Below are 16745 nucleotides of genomic sequence, written 5' to 3'. Positions count from 1 at the left end.
AGAGTCAAACCCTACAGTTCTCCTGAGTCAGTCATTTGGATATCCTGGGATAAATAACCTACCAGTGAGTCACAAGGAGGCAGCTCGTACAGAATGTCAGCATTAGCATGCTGCAACACACAGTGTAGCATAGTAGCATTAGCCAACTGCTCTCACCTTCTTACCAGGGACGTTGATTGTGCCATTTGTTCTATATCGTTATCCTCATAGAATATTTGCCATATTTGGGCAAAGTTATGATATCTAACCTAAATCTACTCCCCCAACGCTGCTGATTCACTCTGCCTCATTGGCTATATCCTAAGCCAGGGGTCACCAACACAGTGCCCGCGTGCACCATGGCGCCCGCAAGGACCACATGAGGCGCCCGCAGGCCTGTTCTAAAAATAGCACTGCTCATTCTTGAACAACTCTTTCCCACCTTTTTTAAGTCATCGTTGATAATTATTGTGAAAAAATTAACATGACTTAATTAATTAACATGTCTTCACATAGATGGGTATCATTAATAGTAATATATAACTAAAGGCAAACTGAGCAAATTTGTTATTTCAGAAGAGTGTATAGAACTGGGTGCCCTTCGTTGCACTCAGGTTCAACAAGGTTGGTGATCCCTGTCCTAAGCCAATCAGGGGGCTTTTTTAAATACCATAATCACAATCTGCCTAAGTCATCTATTGGACTCTAAATCCAAGATGAACCTCACAATATAATTTTGGCAATTATGCTACGAGGCTAACGACATAATAGCACGCCTGTCACACTAACGCCTCTCTTCCCCTCTCCCGTGTAGCTCTACCTCCAGGCTAGGCTCACAGCCAGCTGGGCACGCCTCCTGCGGCCCACCCTGCAGTTCTTCCTGATCGCGGCGTCCGTCTACACGGGGCTGTCCCGGGTGTCCGACTACAAGCACCACTGGAGCGATGTGCTGGTGGGCCTGCTGCAAGGAGCCCTCATGGCCCTCCTCGTGGTGAGTGGAAAGACCCTTCAGAGTAGGAGCGAGCCGGGGTGGGATGGGGGGGGGGGGTGTGTCGGTGAACCCTATGGACTAGCGTTATGGCCGTTTTGACTCCCAGCCCAAAGGGCCTGGTTTCAAACCTGCTCTCTGCAGCCTAACCTCAAGTTCAGGTTCTTTTATTTGTCGAATGCACAACATAAGAGGCAAGCAGTCATAGCTGGCAATGTTGTTTTTAACTAATTCCAATTTGAACCAATAAAAATAGTATAATATAAGAATAAAATTAATAACAAAATATATATGTGTGTGTGTGTGTGTGTGTGTGTGTGTGTGTGTGTGTGTGTGTGTGTGTGTGTGTGTGTGTGTGTGTGTGGGGGGGGGGGTTCTTGTGGTGCTCGGAAAAAAAGCTGTTCTTGAGCCTTGATGCTCCGATACCGTCTGCCCGACGGTAGCAGAGAGAGCAGTTTCTGGCTATGGTGGCTGTGGTCCCTGAGAACAGTCCGTGCTTTTCTCTTCCATATAACCTGGATGCGTCCTCAAGCGAGGTGCCTGACCGATATGTGCTCATTGACAACATGGATCTCAACAGTATCTGAAAGCATTAACTTGTTTGTTTAATAAATTGTAATCATTGGCGTTGGGCAACTTCATTCAAACATTGCCCGAACAGCAAACGTTTGAATGCCATGATCCACCAATGGATCAAAACAGGACCGCAAGCAATAAGCAGTGATCTCGCACAAACAAACAGTTCTCTCTCTCTCTCTCCAGGTGTTTTTCGTGTCCGATCTTTTCAAGAAGAAGGAGGAGGCGGTAAAACCAGAGGAGATTTCCCACGCGAGCTTCGTGGAGTCCCCCACCAACGGGAACTTTGAAAGCCCCAACTAAACCTACATGCAAACGAGGGGACGGGAACACTTTGCATATCCGCTCACTAGTGCTTCTACCTGACGCGCCTTCTTGTCATCCAGTATCCAACCCATACCCCGGCAGGGACATACGCAAAAGAGTATTGCTGCAATTGTGCACCGTCGCGCCGTTCATATGTCTCAAAAGCCATATCACCTTAATCATGGACAAGATGGGACGTGGTCGTTGTCAAGAGGAAGAGGAATTGTATTATCCTACGCAAAATCGTGGCCCCCTTAAGATCAGTTTTATCGTTTTTTTTTTAAGTTGCTTCATTGGCTTTCGTTTTTTCAGTTGGGAGCCATTATTGCATTTAGAGGCCAATCCGGGGAGGTCCTGCATGTGTCCACTAAAGGGTTTGACCACTGCTTGGGAGAGGGGGCGGGGGGAGAGGGCATGTCATTGAATGTAACACTACTTCATGCTTTCTCCCCCCCACACCTTCAAACCAGATGTTGTGCGACACCGATTTATATTTAAAGGAAGTACAGAAACCATTCAGCATCACACTCCCCAGTTTCCTCGCTGAGGCAGATCGCTGTTGACCACTCATCTTAATATCAACAATTGAAGCATTGTTAGGACAGATCACGGAAAAATGATAGCGGTGTATTTTGTGTATTTGTTCTGCCTTAAAACAGGGTTTCCATTCGGCGCTGTTCCAATGTTTACACCGAATTAGAAAAGACTAGTCTAGTATAGTGAAACAGTGAATCTGTGTAGTACCTTTAGAACAAACCTGCTCTAGAACGAAGGTGAGGATGCATAAAATACGAATAAGTATATTGCATTTGTGTAGATTTAGTATGCAAGAAAACAAAGATTCAAATCACTTGTGTGCTGGAGACAAACACTGACGAAAGTAGGAACAGTGGACCCCCTCTGGCCCACCTCATCTGGAACTGTAACCCCCCCCCCCCCCCCCCCCAAACAGAATCCGAAATGACCGTAGAAATATTCCCCCCTTTGGACAAAGGAGGAAGATGTTTGGTTTTTGTGTTCCGTGTTGCCTTAGCTGGAATGCTGCTACTGCTGCTAGTGCAGAACCCTGGCACTCAGTACTACATAGAGACGCCGTATTGTAACTTGTATGTGCAGAGCAAAAGAAAACGAAAATACATCCACTTTTGTATGTCAACTGATTATTTTGTTTTTATTGAAGAGGCGTTACAAATATGTACAAATATTGATGTTCTGCATGTTGAACAGAAAAACAACCCAGACATTTTGCTTATTAACATGAAAAATAAAATGGAACAGAAAAACAGACGTTTCTGGATAAGACTGCTCGGGTAAGAAACAGGGCCTAGGGGAACTAGGTACATCTCATGAAATAAAAATGGGAATCGATGCAATGTCTTCCACCGCAGGGCTGCGTTTCTGAGGGGAAGTGGTCCGTGTTCCCATTAACAAACCTTCCAGATCTCTATGCTGTCAGACTAAGAGCAGGAGCTCAGCTCAGTGAGATGATCCTCCGTCGTATCCAAACGGTCACTGATGTTTAGCCTTGTCTTACACTTTGGAAAGGTTTAAAAAAAAAAAAAAAAAAACACGAGACAATACAAAACAGATGCTGTGGTTTTGGGTCAACTCCTCCGTGTGTGGGAGACGTCAGGTGATCACAGGTAGAGACTGGCGGCGAACACGATGTCACGCTTGATCTTTGTTATTCCTGCAAACACACAAGAGAGTCCAAGGGGGGAGGTTTTACCGCGTTGTGGAGCGTAATAACACAATGTCTGATGTGCAGAGCCCTTCCTCAAAAACACTCAAATGCATCAAATGAATCCCATGGAAAGAGGAACTACAGCGAAACATCATTACAACAAAAAAAACGGGAAAAAAACATGTTTTTCATTTAGTACAATTGAATATTGGGGTCGTACGAGTCCAACGTCCTCAGTCTCCCCATAGAGGACCCCTCGCTGGAGAGGAGCATCTGTTAAAACGCCTGAACTGTGAACCATTCCACACACACACACACACACACACACACACACACACACACACACACACACACACACACACACACACACACACACACACACACACACACACACACACACACACACACACACACACACACACACACGTCAGCGCATCGTACCCTCGGCGAACTTGTTCTCCAGCTCCGTGTTGCCGATGGCCTTGGCAGCGGAGCACATCTGTCTCAGCACCTCCTCCAGGCGGCGCATGCAGCGGATGATGCTGCCTGGAGGGGGGGGGGGGGGGGGGGGGCGGTCAGGCATTACTACTTCATACCCTACTCCTTCATATATTACTCAATTCGTTTTTGTTTTTTTCATACAGTACTCCTTCATTACATGATTACTCCTCATGGATATCAAGTTGAGGAAAATATTGCTTGGCATTCATGCATTAGTCCACCATACAGCATCATGCACAACTCCTTTAAGTTATTTCATACGTAACCCCTTCATGCATTACTATAACCATCACTGGAGGGCTGTCTAGATACAATAGAAAGGAATGGTGTCAAAATACCCTCGTAATAGGCCTTGCAGGGCCTTACACCCACATTGAAATATACATTTATTTTAGCTTCACAGTCCGTTATACGGCAGCCAGTGGCACAACACAAAGGGCGTAGGAGGACGAACCCTCGAAGACGTCGGTCATCTTGCAGATCTGGGCGAAGGAGGCGCCATTGGCCCAGGTGTACACCACGTCCATCAGGTGGGGCTTGAACTGGTTCAGGTACGTGTCCTCGTCCACCTCCAGCTTGGCGTCCGCAGACACCTTGGCGATGCGCTTCGCACACTCCTGACCGACGCACAGCACACACAGTCAGTACAGACCAACGCACAGTACAGACAATCAGTCCTGACCAACGTTCAGTACAGACCAATGTGCAGTACAGACAATCAGTAATGACCAATACACAGTCCAGACCAATACGCAGTACACACTGACCAACGCACAGTACAGACCAACACAGAGTACAGCCAATCTGCACTGATCAACGTTCAGTACAGACAATCATTTCTGATGGACGTTCAGTACGGACAATCAATCATTTGACCGTATCCAAAAAAATGTCCCTGCACAGAATCACCATGTTATGCGCCACATTTGATATTAAAACACTTGGTTTGATTCTTTAATTATTAATCAAGTGCTATTCAGTAGAGTCCCAAGTGTGTTGGTATTCCAGTCTTACCTGCATCTGTCTCAGTGGCCCAGCCAGCTGTTCAGTCAGTTTTGGCATCTCACTAGCCTGAAATGGTGAGAGGAAAATAAAAACATTGACAACTTTGTTGGAATCATATAATCGCTTTCCATGAGACAAGTCTGATAGGCTTACCTTTTAAGGGCAATATATTTTAGAAGCATTTTTGATATATCTGTTAAAAATCCTCTGTGGATTCAATAGCCTAGCCGTCTGTCTAGCTACCCACATTGTCCTCCGGCCTGGCCAGAACAGGACACAGCATTACAATATGCACCAGTTACTACTTTGATGATTCCCATAAATGAGCGGTAAATATTTCAGTATTTCATCAGTGATGCTAACTAGGGCTGTCGCAATAATCGCAAAAATGAAATATCGCGATATTTAGAGCACACCGCGGTAGATAATGGGCCATCGCGATCACCGCATATGACCTGGTGCGGGTTGCGCGTTCATGAAACTGAATTCTAGAATGAAACGTGCGTTGCCATGATACCCATTCATTAACGTTCATTACTATACTTCATTTAAGAATGCTCGATTCTGATTGGCTGGGAGGGGTGCATTAATCCGGCATATTGCCCGCTGACTTGTCGGTTCTACTTGCTGCTGACTGAGCACAGTAGATCAATACGCCGCTTGTATCGTTTTCTATCACATACATTTCACACATGAGGTCCGTTGTAAAAATAAACCAAGGAGTGCATGTTTGATCGATCGTCATTAAAGCTGACTTGATACGAATGTAACAACTACGTTGTTAAACTAGTGAGATCAGATCCAGCCTTGTGTGGTTGCTATAGAAACGCGTTACCTACAGTTGAGCTAACGTTATTCACCGTAGTTCTAAAGGGAACTACTTTTCGAGGGAGATGGAATTAAACAGAGCATACATTTAATAAGCATGCAATACGAATAAGAAAAAGGCTAATTATTAAAGTATATGAATTGTTTTATGTTGGCTGGCGCGAAGTAGAATAAACTGAATAATCACCCCAAGGCAGGGCAATAAACAGTTTGATATGCCCGGCTCGCGGAAGGTTACCGCCTCAGACATCAAGCGGAAGATGTGCACTGTTCTCGAGGAGAAGTACAGACCAGCTGCTCTACAAGCAACTTTGGCAAAGTCCTGCTTGCTGGACCCAAGATATCGGGGCAACAATTTTGATGAGTATGCGGAGGAGGAGACAAAGTGCGCGCTAAACAATGAAATGTTGGACACGGAAGACAGAGAGAGCGGTGCCAGCAGTGCGTCAGCTGCTGACCAGCCAGAGTCCTTGGCGCAGACAGCGGTGCCACCACCCACCAAAAAAAGAACGCTCGGAGACCTGCTGAAGTCACGGACAAGCACGTCTGCAACCGTCCCGAAGAGAGCCAGAGCCGACCTGGAGCTCACTCGCTACCTGCCGGAGGAACCCACCGACTCTAATGACAACCCCCTGGCATGGTGGTGAAACAACCAGGAGAGATTTCCCTTGCTCTCCAAAGTGGCACGCAAGTACATGCGTATTTGCGCAACAAGCACACCATCCGAGAGGGTTTTCAGTGTCGCTGGAAATGTTGTCACCCCTCTCAGATCCTCTCTCAAACCGCATAAGGTTAACATGCTGGTTTTCCTTGCTCGTAACAAGGACACGACCGAGTTATAAATCATCGCCCTGTGTGTGTGTGTGTGTGTGTGTGTGTGTGTGTGTTTGTGTGTGTGTGTGTGTGTGTGAATGTGAAATTGTAGTGCCTGGTTTCTCTTATTTTGTATAGGCTACTTAATTAAAAAATAAAAAAACGGGCAATTATTTTATTTATTTATTATTTATTTTATTTTATGCATTTAAACGTTCAGCCTTATCCTGAATTTAGTTTTTAAGTTCAATCAGGAGAAACAACTTGCATCTGTGCCGTTACCGCCCTTTGATCTGCATTCAATAAATAAGAAGTGTTATAAAATTGCCTCGTCTTTTTTTTAATAACCTTTTTAAAAAAAATAAAATAAATTGCAATAATATCGCATACCGCGATATTGCGCCCCCTGTCTTCACCGCGGTGAAAATTCCTCAACCGTGACAGCCCTAATGCTAACACTTTCTTAGTATAGTGGATGTTGGCTGTGGTTGAAACGGGCCCAACATGCTGTAATGTGCAAGCTGTGAACAAGTTCCGTGGGAGATGGGTGGGATCTTGGTGGAGTGAGGCAGGGTTTTTTTAACTGCTTGTTTCCAGACAACAACATTCTCAAGTTAATGCATTTTTGGTGCTCACTCAAAATGTGGCAAAGCCTGCTAAACAGCAGAGCAGTTGTTGATGTATTTTCAGGGCCAACACAACACACACACACCCACACCCACACCCACACCTCTGCTTATGAAATATGAGACAGCAGAAACAACAGAGAGCGGGTGTATAATTTTGGGAAGAGAAAGTCATATTTGGATGACATGAGCTAGTGATCTCATCCGTACGAGAGACAGATGGACAGAAATGGAGCCAAAAATCCTTCATTATGCCAGACAAAGATTCTGGTTTTGTTTAGCTGGACAAAAAAAAAAGAAGCAATTTAGAGCTGTGTGAAAATGGGAAAAGAGGGTTTTATATCCATCCATCCATCCATCCATGGATGGATGATCCATCCATGGATGGATGATCCATCCACTCTATATCTACGTCCATCAATGTGTGTGGGAGAAGGAGTGCGACGTGTTCCTACGTTCTCTTGGAAGACGAAGCAGGACAGCAGAGAGGTGGCCTGCTCAGCCGTCAGGTCGTTGAACAGGCCGTTGAAGATCATCTCTGTGAGGAGCAGCTCGTCAGCACTGGAACACACACACACACACACACACACACACACACACACACACACACACACACACACACACACACACACACACACACACACACACACACACACACACACACACACACACACACACACACACACACACACACACACACACACACACACACACACACAAAAAGTCCATCAACCAATCGCAGTGCCCGGGTCACTCGTTTCTTTAAAGGTGGCTGGTTCAACTCGGGTTTAAAGCCCATATAAATACAAACACAGCCCTTAACAGCCCTCAACTGTAACACTTTGGGCACTTCTGTGCCCCAATAGACTGATGAGGACGTCATATACTTTTAGGGAAGTTATTGTCTAATTTATGGAAGTTATTGTCTAGTTTATGGAAGTATCGTCTAGTTTATAGAAGAAGTTATGTCTAGTTTATGGAAGTTATTGTCTAGTTCTTAAACTATAAACTGAATAGTGCATCACTTTGAATGCATCACCTGTCAAAGCTAAAACCAACTAAACAATCAGGAGTCTTCCTTTGCGATGCCGTCATCCAGCAGACGCCTGTTCAACACGGGCGTTGAACGAGCGTCTCTTACCCCGCAGCCACCGACCCCTCCCGCCGTCCCGTCTGAATAACGTCCGGCGCCGGGCCACCTCCTACCTGCTGATCTCACAGGCCACGCGCCCCTTCATCTCGATGACATCCGAGGGCCCCGCGAAGCCCAGCCGCCGCAGCACGCGCTTGCGGCACTTGAGCTTGTCCATCTGCAGCACGGTGCGCGCCTTCTTCAGCTCCTGCTTGGCCGTGCGCACGTCCGCCGCGATCTGACGGCGTTCAACATGACGAGGAGGGAGAGGTTTAGAAGGCAGCCGTCATGATGTGTGCACCGACACTGTAGGCATGGCCATTCATTAAAAAAAAATAAAAGGCTAGCCTGCACGCTCTACAAAGTGTCCTTTCACTAGGTTGCGCAGCACTCTAGCTTCTTTCCACTATTGATCAAAGGCTGCTCACTGTTCTCAACCTCACTTGTAAAGCGCCTGTGGTCAAAGCGGCTGCTTAATGAGACAAGGTGAATGTAATCGGGAAGTGTGACAATGGAGAATGCAACACAATTTGCTTTATCAAAAGGGAAGGAAGGCAACAAAAGAAAATGAGTGAGAGTAAGCCCGATTTATTAAGCATCCAAATGAAAGAAAACCTAGCCCTCCCTTCAGGCCTCGTTCCTAAGCCCTGACCCCGAAACATGTGACTGGCAAGGGGCAAGGGGCTTATTACAAGGGGCTTATTACAGGCCTGGGACAGCCACAGACACCCGCTCTTCTATATTTCAGAACATTTGATTTGTTGATTGCCGTTGGGATGTGAAAGAGATAACAAAAAGCAAAAGACATTTTTCTAAAATAAATGGCAAAACTTTAGGCTATATAAAAGAGGATTACCTTTTTCTTACAAGGCATGATCCATTTGAAGGATTATGGATTTAATGGATTTACAATTAATCGATTAACTGTTCCCTTCACTTGCTTTGGCAATGGTTTTTCGTCCACACCAACAAAGCCCTCTTGAATAGATCATTCCCATCTAGGTCACTGCCCTGATCCTTCAACTGCCTTTAGTCAAAACAAGCAAACACCGATCGGACCCGCACTAAGCCCATTATCTGTTTAAACCTTCACCTCTAATCACTACAGCACTCGGTTGTCCTTGCTAATATCCAATTCTATATACTAGATATATGATGGAACATTTAGTTAATAAGTTATACAGCTACAGTTAGCCGTTGGAGATTACTGTGTTGACAATAGTTTGAGATTATGATCTTTATATTCACACTTAGGTTAAAAGGTTCCCCTTTATAATTGTTCATATCTGTGACCTCCGATATGGAGTTGCTGAAGTCCACCTGCCACGTTTATTCTTTCCACATGGCGCACCTGGACACAGCACCCTCAACCTGCAAGTGCGGGGCCAACACATTGCCATGAAAACACCCGCGTGAACCGCAGTAAATGATAACGCCGACCAAGGTGTCCGAGGGGCCTACTACGTACACCGCTAGATCGGTGACCTGCAACATAGACATAGACCTGCAACACACCCTCGCCCCCCCCCCCCCCCATCTGTCCGACCTCCTCCATGTTCCCACTCCCTCCATACACCCGTCTGTCTCCTCCGCCCGTCTCACCACCACGGGACGCAGAGCATTAGGCCTCTCTGCTCCCCTTCTCTAGAGTTCCTTATCGCCTAAACTCAGAAACATCGATTCATTCCGCCATTTCAAATCACAACTCAAAACACATCTGTTTAAAACTGCCTATTTCATCTGATGCATATTGCTATGTCTCTTACTATTGTTATCATTTTTTTCGACATCTCATTGTTCCGTTTTAATGATGTAGTTCTTGGGGCACCTTCAAATTAAGTGTAATTATTATTAATATTATTATCATAGGACGGGTGGCTCACCAAGGCTTTCCTCTCACACAGCGAGTAGGCCGACTCCAGGTTGGGGTCGCTGTGCAGCGGGTGGGAGTACATGCGGTGCTCGAAGGCCTCCACCTTCTGGATGACCTTCTTCAGACCCGGGTCTTTGATGCCCATGTCGTCCACGGGGTCCAGCACGGGAACGCCATCCGGGAAACGCTTCTTCACTTCCTGAGCAAGGGGAGGGAGGGGGAAGACACAAAAGACAAAATAATTACTAAATCGATACAGCACTTTAGAGATCAGCCAAGCCCATGCACCCTTTTTTTTCTTTATAACCGTCTTGTGCGGTAAAGGCTTCTCTGCTGGTACCTGTATGGACTTGAGCATGAGCTGTCGGTTGTCATAGGGCCTCAGGTCTTTGGGGATGTAGAGACGCACTGAGCTGATGGAGGTAAGGAGATGCAGCATCACTGGCACCACCTGGAACAATCACATTAAAAACACGGCAGTTTTTAGCTTTTAGCCGAAAGGGACTACAGCTCGGTCAAGAGGAAAGAAGGGATCAGGACTCGTGCACAAGGATGCTTAAAAATGTAAGGCTGAGGAATGGTGGGGATTGATTCCAGGAGGGAAATGAGGAACAGGTTTGACCTTAGGAGACAGGGCAGCAAGCCCAGACAGGTGGTGGGCTTGGAAAGCGCATTCATATTAAATGTTGGCGGTGCAACAGCAGACGCTTGTGACTACAATCCAATCTGAGCATGTAAACAGTGAATAATAGAGGATCCATAACGGCGCTTTGGGTAACACCTCAAATCAGGGCGGGGGGGGGGGGGGGGGGGGGGGGGGGCTTTTGTGGCATGATGGCTGACCAGCGTAACACAAGCTCATCTGTGGGGTGTAATATAAACCTGTTCAGGTCTCAGTCTCCCACTGAGTGGTCAAGCAGGAGGCGAAGAGAGAGACCTGCAAACTCCAGCCAGAGGATAGCTTGACCTGTATCAATGGTACTTGACCATCAGCACTTGAACACTTTGTAAATACTGTGTCGGGCTCCAACACTAAAGTGGAGTGGTTTAGTAGGCGTTGATCAGAGGGAAAACATTGTTGAGAATAGACGAGGGCAGCTTGTGGAGCTCAGCTTTTGATGATGGATCTAGTTCCAGTGCTGTGAAGGGCGGGGACGGTGGTGACGTAGATAGAGAGGTGGTGACGTAGATAGAGAGGTGGTGTAGGTATAGAGGGGGGGGGGGTAGGAAGGGACATAGCCATAGAAGGGATTTGCTGACATCGATACGAAAGGGCGGTTGGGAACATAGCACGAAGGATCGGGGGCGTCTTGCTAAAGAACACCACGGATGGACTGTTGGGGTTTTGAACCCAGAACCTTCTGGCTGTATATCCATTCACTTTAAGGGTTTGAACCCAGAACCATCCTCGTCTGTATATCTATTCACTGTACTGGTTTGAACCCAGAACCTGCTGGCTGTATGTCCATCGACTGTATGGTTTTGAACCCAGAACCTGCTGGCTGTGTATCCATTGACTGTATGGTTTTGAACCCAGAACCTGCAGGCTGTATGTCCATCGACTGTATGGCTTTGAACCCAGAACCTGCTGGCTGTATGTCCATGGACTCCCCATGACAGTCCCGATACAGTCTCGTCCATCATGTGGCCTGCGTGTTCCAAGGGGAGCCCACCTGCATCTCCCCGGTCTCCCCGGGGCCGGCGGGCGTGGCAGCCTCCGTGGCGGCGTCCTTCACACTGTCCTTACTGCAGTGGAGCAGGACCTCCACCACGATCAGGGGGTCGGCGTCCGCCACCGTCTGCATGGAGAGAAGGACAACGTCAGCGTCACGGAACAGAACAACGACGCTACCGTGGGACCGGACACAAAAGCATCCCGTGCTACGCGGTTGACTATATTAGCTCACATCAGACTGTATTAGTTCATTTCCCCATGGTTGAGTTTGCTTCCTTTTTCCAATGCAAGAGCCCCAAGCCCAGTGTTGTGCCTGAACGCGTTCATTGAACGATAGTTCATGAACTCGACCACTCGGTTTAACACCGTTCAATTGGGGGGGCTTATTTGTTTATCAACACGGCGCATGGGCGCGCAGAATGAGAACATTTGTTTGACCGGTTGCCATGGTTATCTCCGTGTGGTTAAAGGCCTACGTGCAGGTTTACCAGAAGTTTCGATGAATGGGTACATAAGCACTCAAAATATGTGCATCACTTATAAAATGTCTCAAAATAGTGTTAAAGTCCAGTTTTTGTCGTTTTGGGCAGTAACGGGTGTTTTCTGACGCCATTCGGCGATGACGTCACGTTGGGGAGACGTGGTGGAAGGTAGCCTCAGCCTAGTACTAGAACTATGGCGTCTAAGAGGTGGCAAGAACCACAAATAACATGTAGGATGGCCCACAGCAGAATCATTTCGAACCTGTCAGACGTGAGAGGGCGAATGAGGAATTGCCGAGAACTGATGGCGGTCAAAGCCAATTAAATGACAAAATGAGAGATGAGATGAGAGATGAGATTAACTTCCAAAGCTTTTCAAATCTTATTTGGAAAATTACTTCGCATGGTGTGTCTTTTTACAATTTATTCGTTACCAGCATTCGTAGTGTTGATCAGCAGTGAAATAGTCCGCCAGAGACGTTGACGTCGCTTAGCAACCGAAGACGCTGGGGTTGACAAGTAACCGGACTACTACCCATGCAAGTGAACGGAGCGTTCCACGGCATTGAGAAGACCCGTGTAATAAAGGCCTATAATATTTCTGTTTATGCCATAGATTTCTCCTCAGATTAGGCCAATAAAGCAATAATAACAAAAACAAAAAAAATCACAAACGCTCGATCAAAGGCCCGGCCCGACCCGGCTCAAGGATAGTGGTGGGAAATATCGGCGGGCCAGGTCGGGTCAATCAAAAACCCTCATTGTTTATCATGAATTGGCTAAACAAATGACCACTGTAGCATATTTAAACAGAATTAAAATTGTGCAAGGAATTATTTCCATTGGTCATTCTGACCAGGGACATTAAGAAATTTCGGTCTTCCTCATTATTTTCCCGGGTCAATGACCGGACAACGTAAGCTCTAACGCTATACACCGACCTAACTTTCACCGTCAACACCGAACCCGATTTTCTCAAATAGAAGTTTCAAAATAAGATCTAGTAGTAAGTACGGGTAGCATAGAACTAACTTTAGCCAAGTGGGGGCTCCATGATTGCTAAATCTAGTGAGGTAAAATTGCCATTAACGAAGGAAAGCATAGTATGCCTTGCGACTGTGCTTCGCAGTATGCCTTGCGAAACCGAGTATGCCTTTCGAACACCTCGTGATTGCTCGATGAAACGCTACCAGGAACGCCTAAAGGGCGTTCTAGGGTCATGACGGAAACGCCCAAGCCTGCAGATTGACCCTTCTCAAAATAGTACCTACTTTTTCATATTACATTCCGTTTTGTGATACCGAACAACATTAAATACAATAAATAACAGTTGAAATCTTAAATACCAACAAATATACACAGCAAATTGCACACATTTTTTGGAAAATAAACCCTGCAACACGGTGTTGTCAGCTTACCGTTACATTAAACCGTAATCAGAAAATGCGGTTATATGCTAAAGACCCTATAGTGTCTGTGGTGTAAAGGCTGGGACAAATTCAAAATTATCAATATGTACACTTTATGTTGAAAGTATAGACCGCCCCGATTCCCATTGAAACGAATGGCGCGGTGATTATTCTTGAAAACGAGATCTGTTAAATTGTGAAAAATGAATTAAACTGTAATCAGACAACACGGTTATATGCTATAGACCCTATAGATCTGTGGTATAAAGGCTGAGACAAAGTTCGAATTATAAATATGTACAATCCATAAGTTAGCCCTCCGACTCATAGCTCAGCGGACTAGAATACCTTCTAGAATCATTGCCTGTAGGCCGGAAACGGAAAGGGGGGCTGTTTTCGTTTGGTTGTAGTCCTTTCACTCGGTTTTCCGACTCAACAGTAGGGCTAGAACCGAGCGAAAAGACTACAACCAAATGTGAACACCCCTCCTTTCCGCTTCTGGCCAACGAGCAATGAGTCTGCCAACAGAAATCAATGGGATTTACAAAATGCGCTAAATGTGCAATAAAACACAATAGAAACTGTATTTCTCTACGATGCTTGATTCAACCACTCTATTTCATCCTAGACAAACCACAAAGTGGGCTCAATGTTCAAAATACCGTAAAAAAAATTGAATTATGAACGTTTAACTGAACTAGTTCATTTTAAAATTTGTGAACTGAACTTTGAACTAGTTCGCGTAGAAAGTGAACGTTCCCAACACTGCCCAAGCCAAACAAGTGGTTCCAATACAGGAGCACCCAAGAGAAACCAGCTCACCTTGACGTTCGTCTTCTTGTTGAAGTTCACCACCACGCCCCAACCAAAGTCCGCCGTGGTGCTTTTCACCTGATCAACGACAAAGTGGAACCATTCAATATAAAAACCCAGACATTTTCCAATCCCAACCTCATTCAATGCGCAGACACTTCTTCAAACGACCCGCACACCTCGGTGTGTGGGGGGGCGGTGAGCAGCCGGTCAGGCCTACCTTGACGAGGCGGCCCGGCTGCAGGAAGGGCAGGCAGTATTTGGGCTTGTGGACGAACTCCTGGATCTCCTTGGCCAGCTTGGCCAGCTGTTGCCTGATCTTGAAGTAGGTGACCACGCTCTCCTCGTTGGGGATGTCGATGGCGTGGTACTGCGCCTCCAGCATCTTCACCTCTGCATGGGGGGGGGGGGGGGGAGGTTATTCTGCAGGCCCACACTTACTTCAAAAAGGGGGTTCAAGAGGCCAGCTGTTCCGGAGTTAGGCGGTGGAATTTGTTGCGACACGGTTCACAATGTTTGGTCTTAATGGATGATTTGTCAAGTCCTCAAAAAAGTTCATGACTTCTCAAAGGGGTTGGTTGGTCAAATAAATAATTCATATAATCATTTATTAATTGAATTGATTATTTGATGGATATTTAGAATTTCTCTAAATCTCTCTACTGTCAAACAAATGTGGCCTTTACTCAACCCCTCATGGCAGAGTAAAGCTGGATGAACTCAAACAGAGGGTAAGAGAACGGAGATTCACTGCCCAACTGAATTATTTAGATGTATTGGATCAAATGACAACCTACTGATCCATCAAATGCAACCAATGCAGTGACTTAGTAATTCGAGCTCATCGATAGTCTTGTGCCAGGGACAAACCCTTAACGATTGAGCACAGAAATTCAGACCTGAAATTCAATTCTGACCGGCAGTGAATAATAATACACGTCATTAAAAGATCAGGTAGGGGTAAGCGCTGGTAGGGGTAAGAGCTGGTAGGGGTAGGAGCAGCTAGGGGTAGGAGCAGGTAGGGGTAGGAGCAGGTAGGGGTAGGAGCAGGTAGGGGTAAGAGCTGGTAGGGGTAGGAGAAGCTAGGGGTAGGAGCAGGTAGGGGTAGGAGCAGGTAGGGGTAGGAGCAGGTAGGGGTAGGAGCAGGTAGGGCTAATAGCTGGTAGGGGTAGGAGCTGGTAGGGGTAGGAGCTGGTAGGGGTAGGAGCAAGGTTGCCAAACCTCTTGATGACCTGTGACCCCATTTATAGTTCCTGAACTTTTTTGCAACCTCCCCCATTTGTTAATCACATCCGTTTCCACATACCTAATTTAACTCAATCAACGGTCCGAAAAATCAAAGACCCTGTCCACGTTTTGCACCGCACTAGATGATAAGAAGTAGCTTGCTCATGGCTAGTTTCTGTTTGTATGTGCAGGGAACGTAATGACACCTCCCTTTGAGTATTGACGTCTGCATCGTCCGGGTTATTTTCAGCCACGAGCCGGTCGAAGTGTCACACATTTGCGACTTTAAACTCCCCAGGTTTGAAAACACCGGGTTGGAGAGGTCCCTACTGGGTGGCCTGCAGGGCCGTCTGCGGACCAGCAGTTAGTGGGCGAGGAGGGACTCACTCTCCAAGACGCCGGGCAGGGCCCGGTAGTGCTGGAACTGGTAGAAGGACTTCTCCAGCATGTACTCCGGGTTGATCTCCTCCACGCGCAGCAGGTTCAGCACCATGTTGTAGGTGAGGTGGAAGGCGCTGTTCAGGGGGTCCGCCGAGCCCTGTGGCCCAGGGGAACACCAGGGACATGAGCAACGGGGGCACACAATCTACCTGATCGTGTTGATGAGAGATCCAAAGCAGTGGATGCATTTTGTAGCGCTCACTTTAGAGTGAAAGTATACTAAATGTATGTTGGGACTATTTTCAGGCGCTGTGTCCCGTAAATGACTGAATGTAATGTAAATTAATATTTAGATATAATTGAATGGCCTGCAATATATACTCTGTTGTGAACAACAAAAACAACAACAGGTTGTTGGTGGGAAAAAAATAACCAAGATGCAGTGAA

The 16745-nt window shown here is 46.5% G+C and overlaps 2 protein-coding genes across 3 annotated transcripts in view; one reads left to right on the top strand and one right to left on the bottom strand.

Annotated features, from left to right (window-relative positions):
* plpp1a (phospholipid phosphatase 1a) overlaps window positions 1–3664 on the top strand; it is a 14179-nt gene extending 10515 nt beyond the window's left edge. The window contains exons 5-6 of one of the 2 annotated variants that reach the window (XM_056589579.1): window positions 794–970; window positions 1730–3664. In XM_056589579.1, the coding sequence (XP_056445554.1) occupies window positions 794–970; window positions 1730–1846 (294 nt within the window). In that variant the 3' untranslated portion in view covers window positions 1847–3664. The remainder of the gene's footprint in view (window positions 1–793; window positions 971–1729) is intronic. The other variant, XM_056589578.1, reaches the window with a different exon arrangement.
* mtrex (Mtr4 exosome RNA helicase) overlaps window positions 2973–16745 on the bottom strand; it is a 24494-nt gene continuing 10721 nt past the window's right edge. The window contains exons 16-27 of the mRNA XM_056589575.1: window positions 16305–16455; window positions 14911–15083; window positions 14700–14768; window positions 11985–12110; window positions 10652–10762; window positions 10322–10510; window positions 8513–8676; window positions 7762–7867; window positions 5049–5105; window positions 4489–4651; window positions 3975–4079; window positions 2973–3539 (exon numbers count right to left, since the gene is read on the bottom strand). Of these exons, the coding sequence (XP_056445550.1) occupies window positions 3487–3539; window positions 3975–4079; window positions 4489–4651; window positions 5049–5105; window positions 7762–7867; window positions 8513–8676; window positions 10322–10510; window positions 10652–10762; window positions 11985–12110; window positions 14700–14768; window positions 14911–15083; window positions 16305–16455 (1467 nt within the window). The 3' untranslated portion in view covers window positions 2973–3486. The remainder of the gene's footprint in view (window positions 3540–3974; window positions 4080–4488; window positions 4652–5048; window positions 5106–7761; window positions 7868–8512; window positions 8677–10321; window positions 10511–10651; window positions 10763–11984; window positions 12111–14699; window positions 14769–14910; window positions 15084–16304; window positions 16456–16745) is intronic.

This window comes from Gadus chalcogrammus, chromosome 4, assembly GCF_026213295.1.
Source record: "Gadus chalcogrammus isolate NIFS_2021 chromosome 4, NIFS_Gcha_1.0, whole genome shotgun sequence".
Classification (NCBI taxonomy): Eukaryota; Metazoa; Chordata; class Actinopteri; order Gadiformes; family Gadidae; genus Gadus; species Gadus chalcogrammus.
The sequence above is the reverse complement of the archived record's forward strand: the minus strand, read 5'-3'. Positions and strand labels throughout refer to the sequence as shown.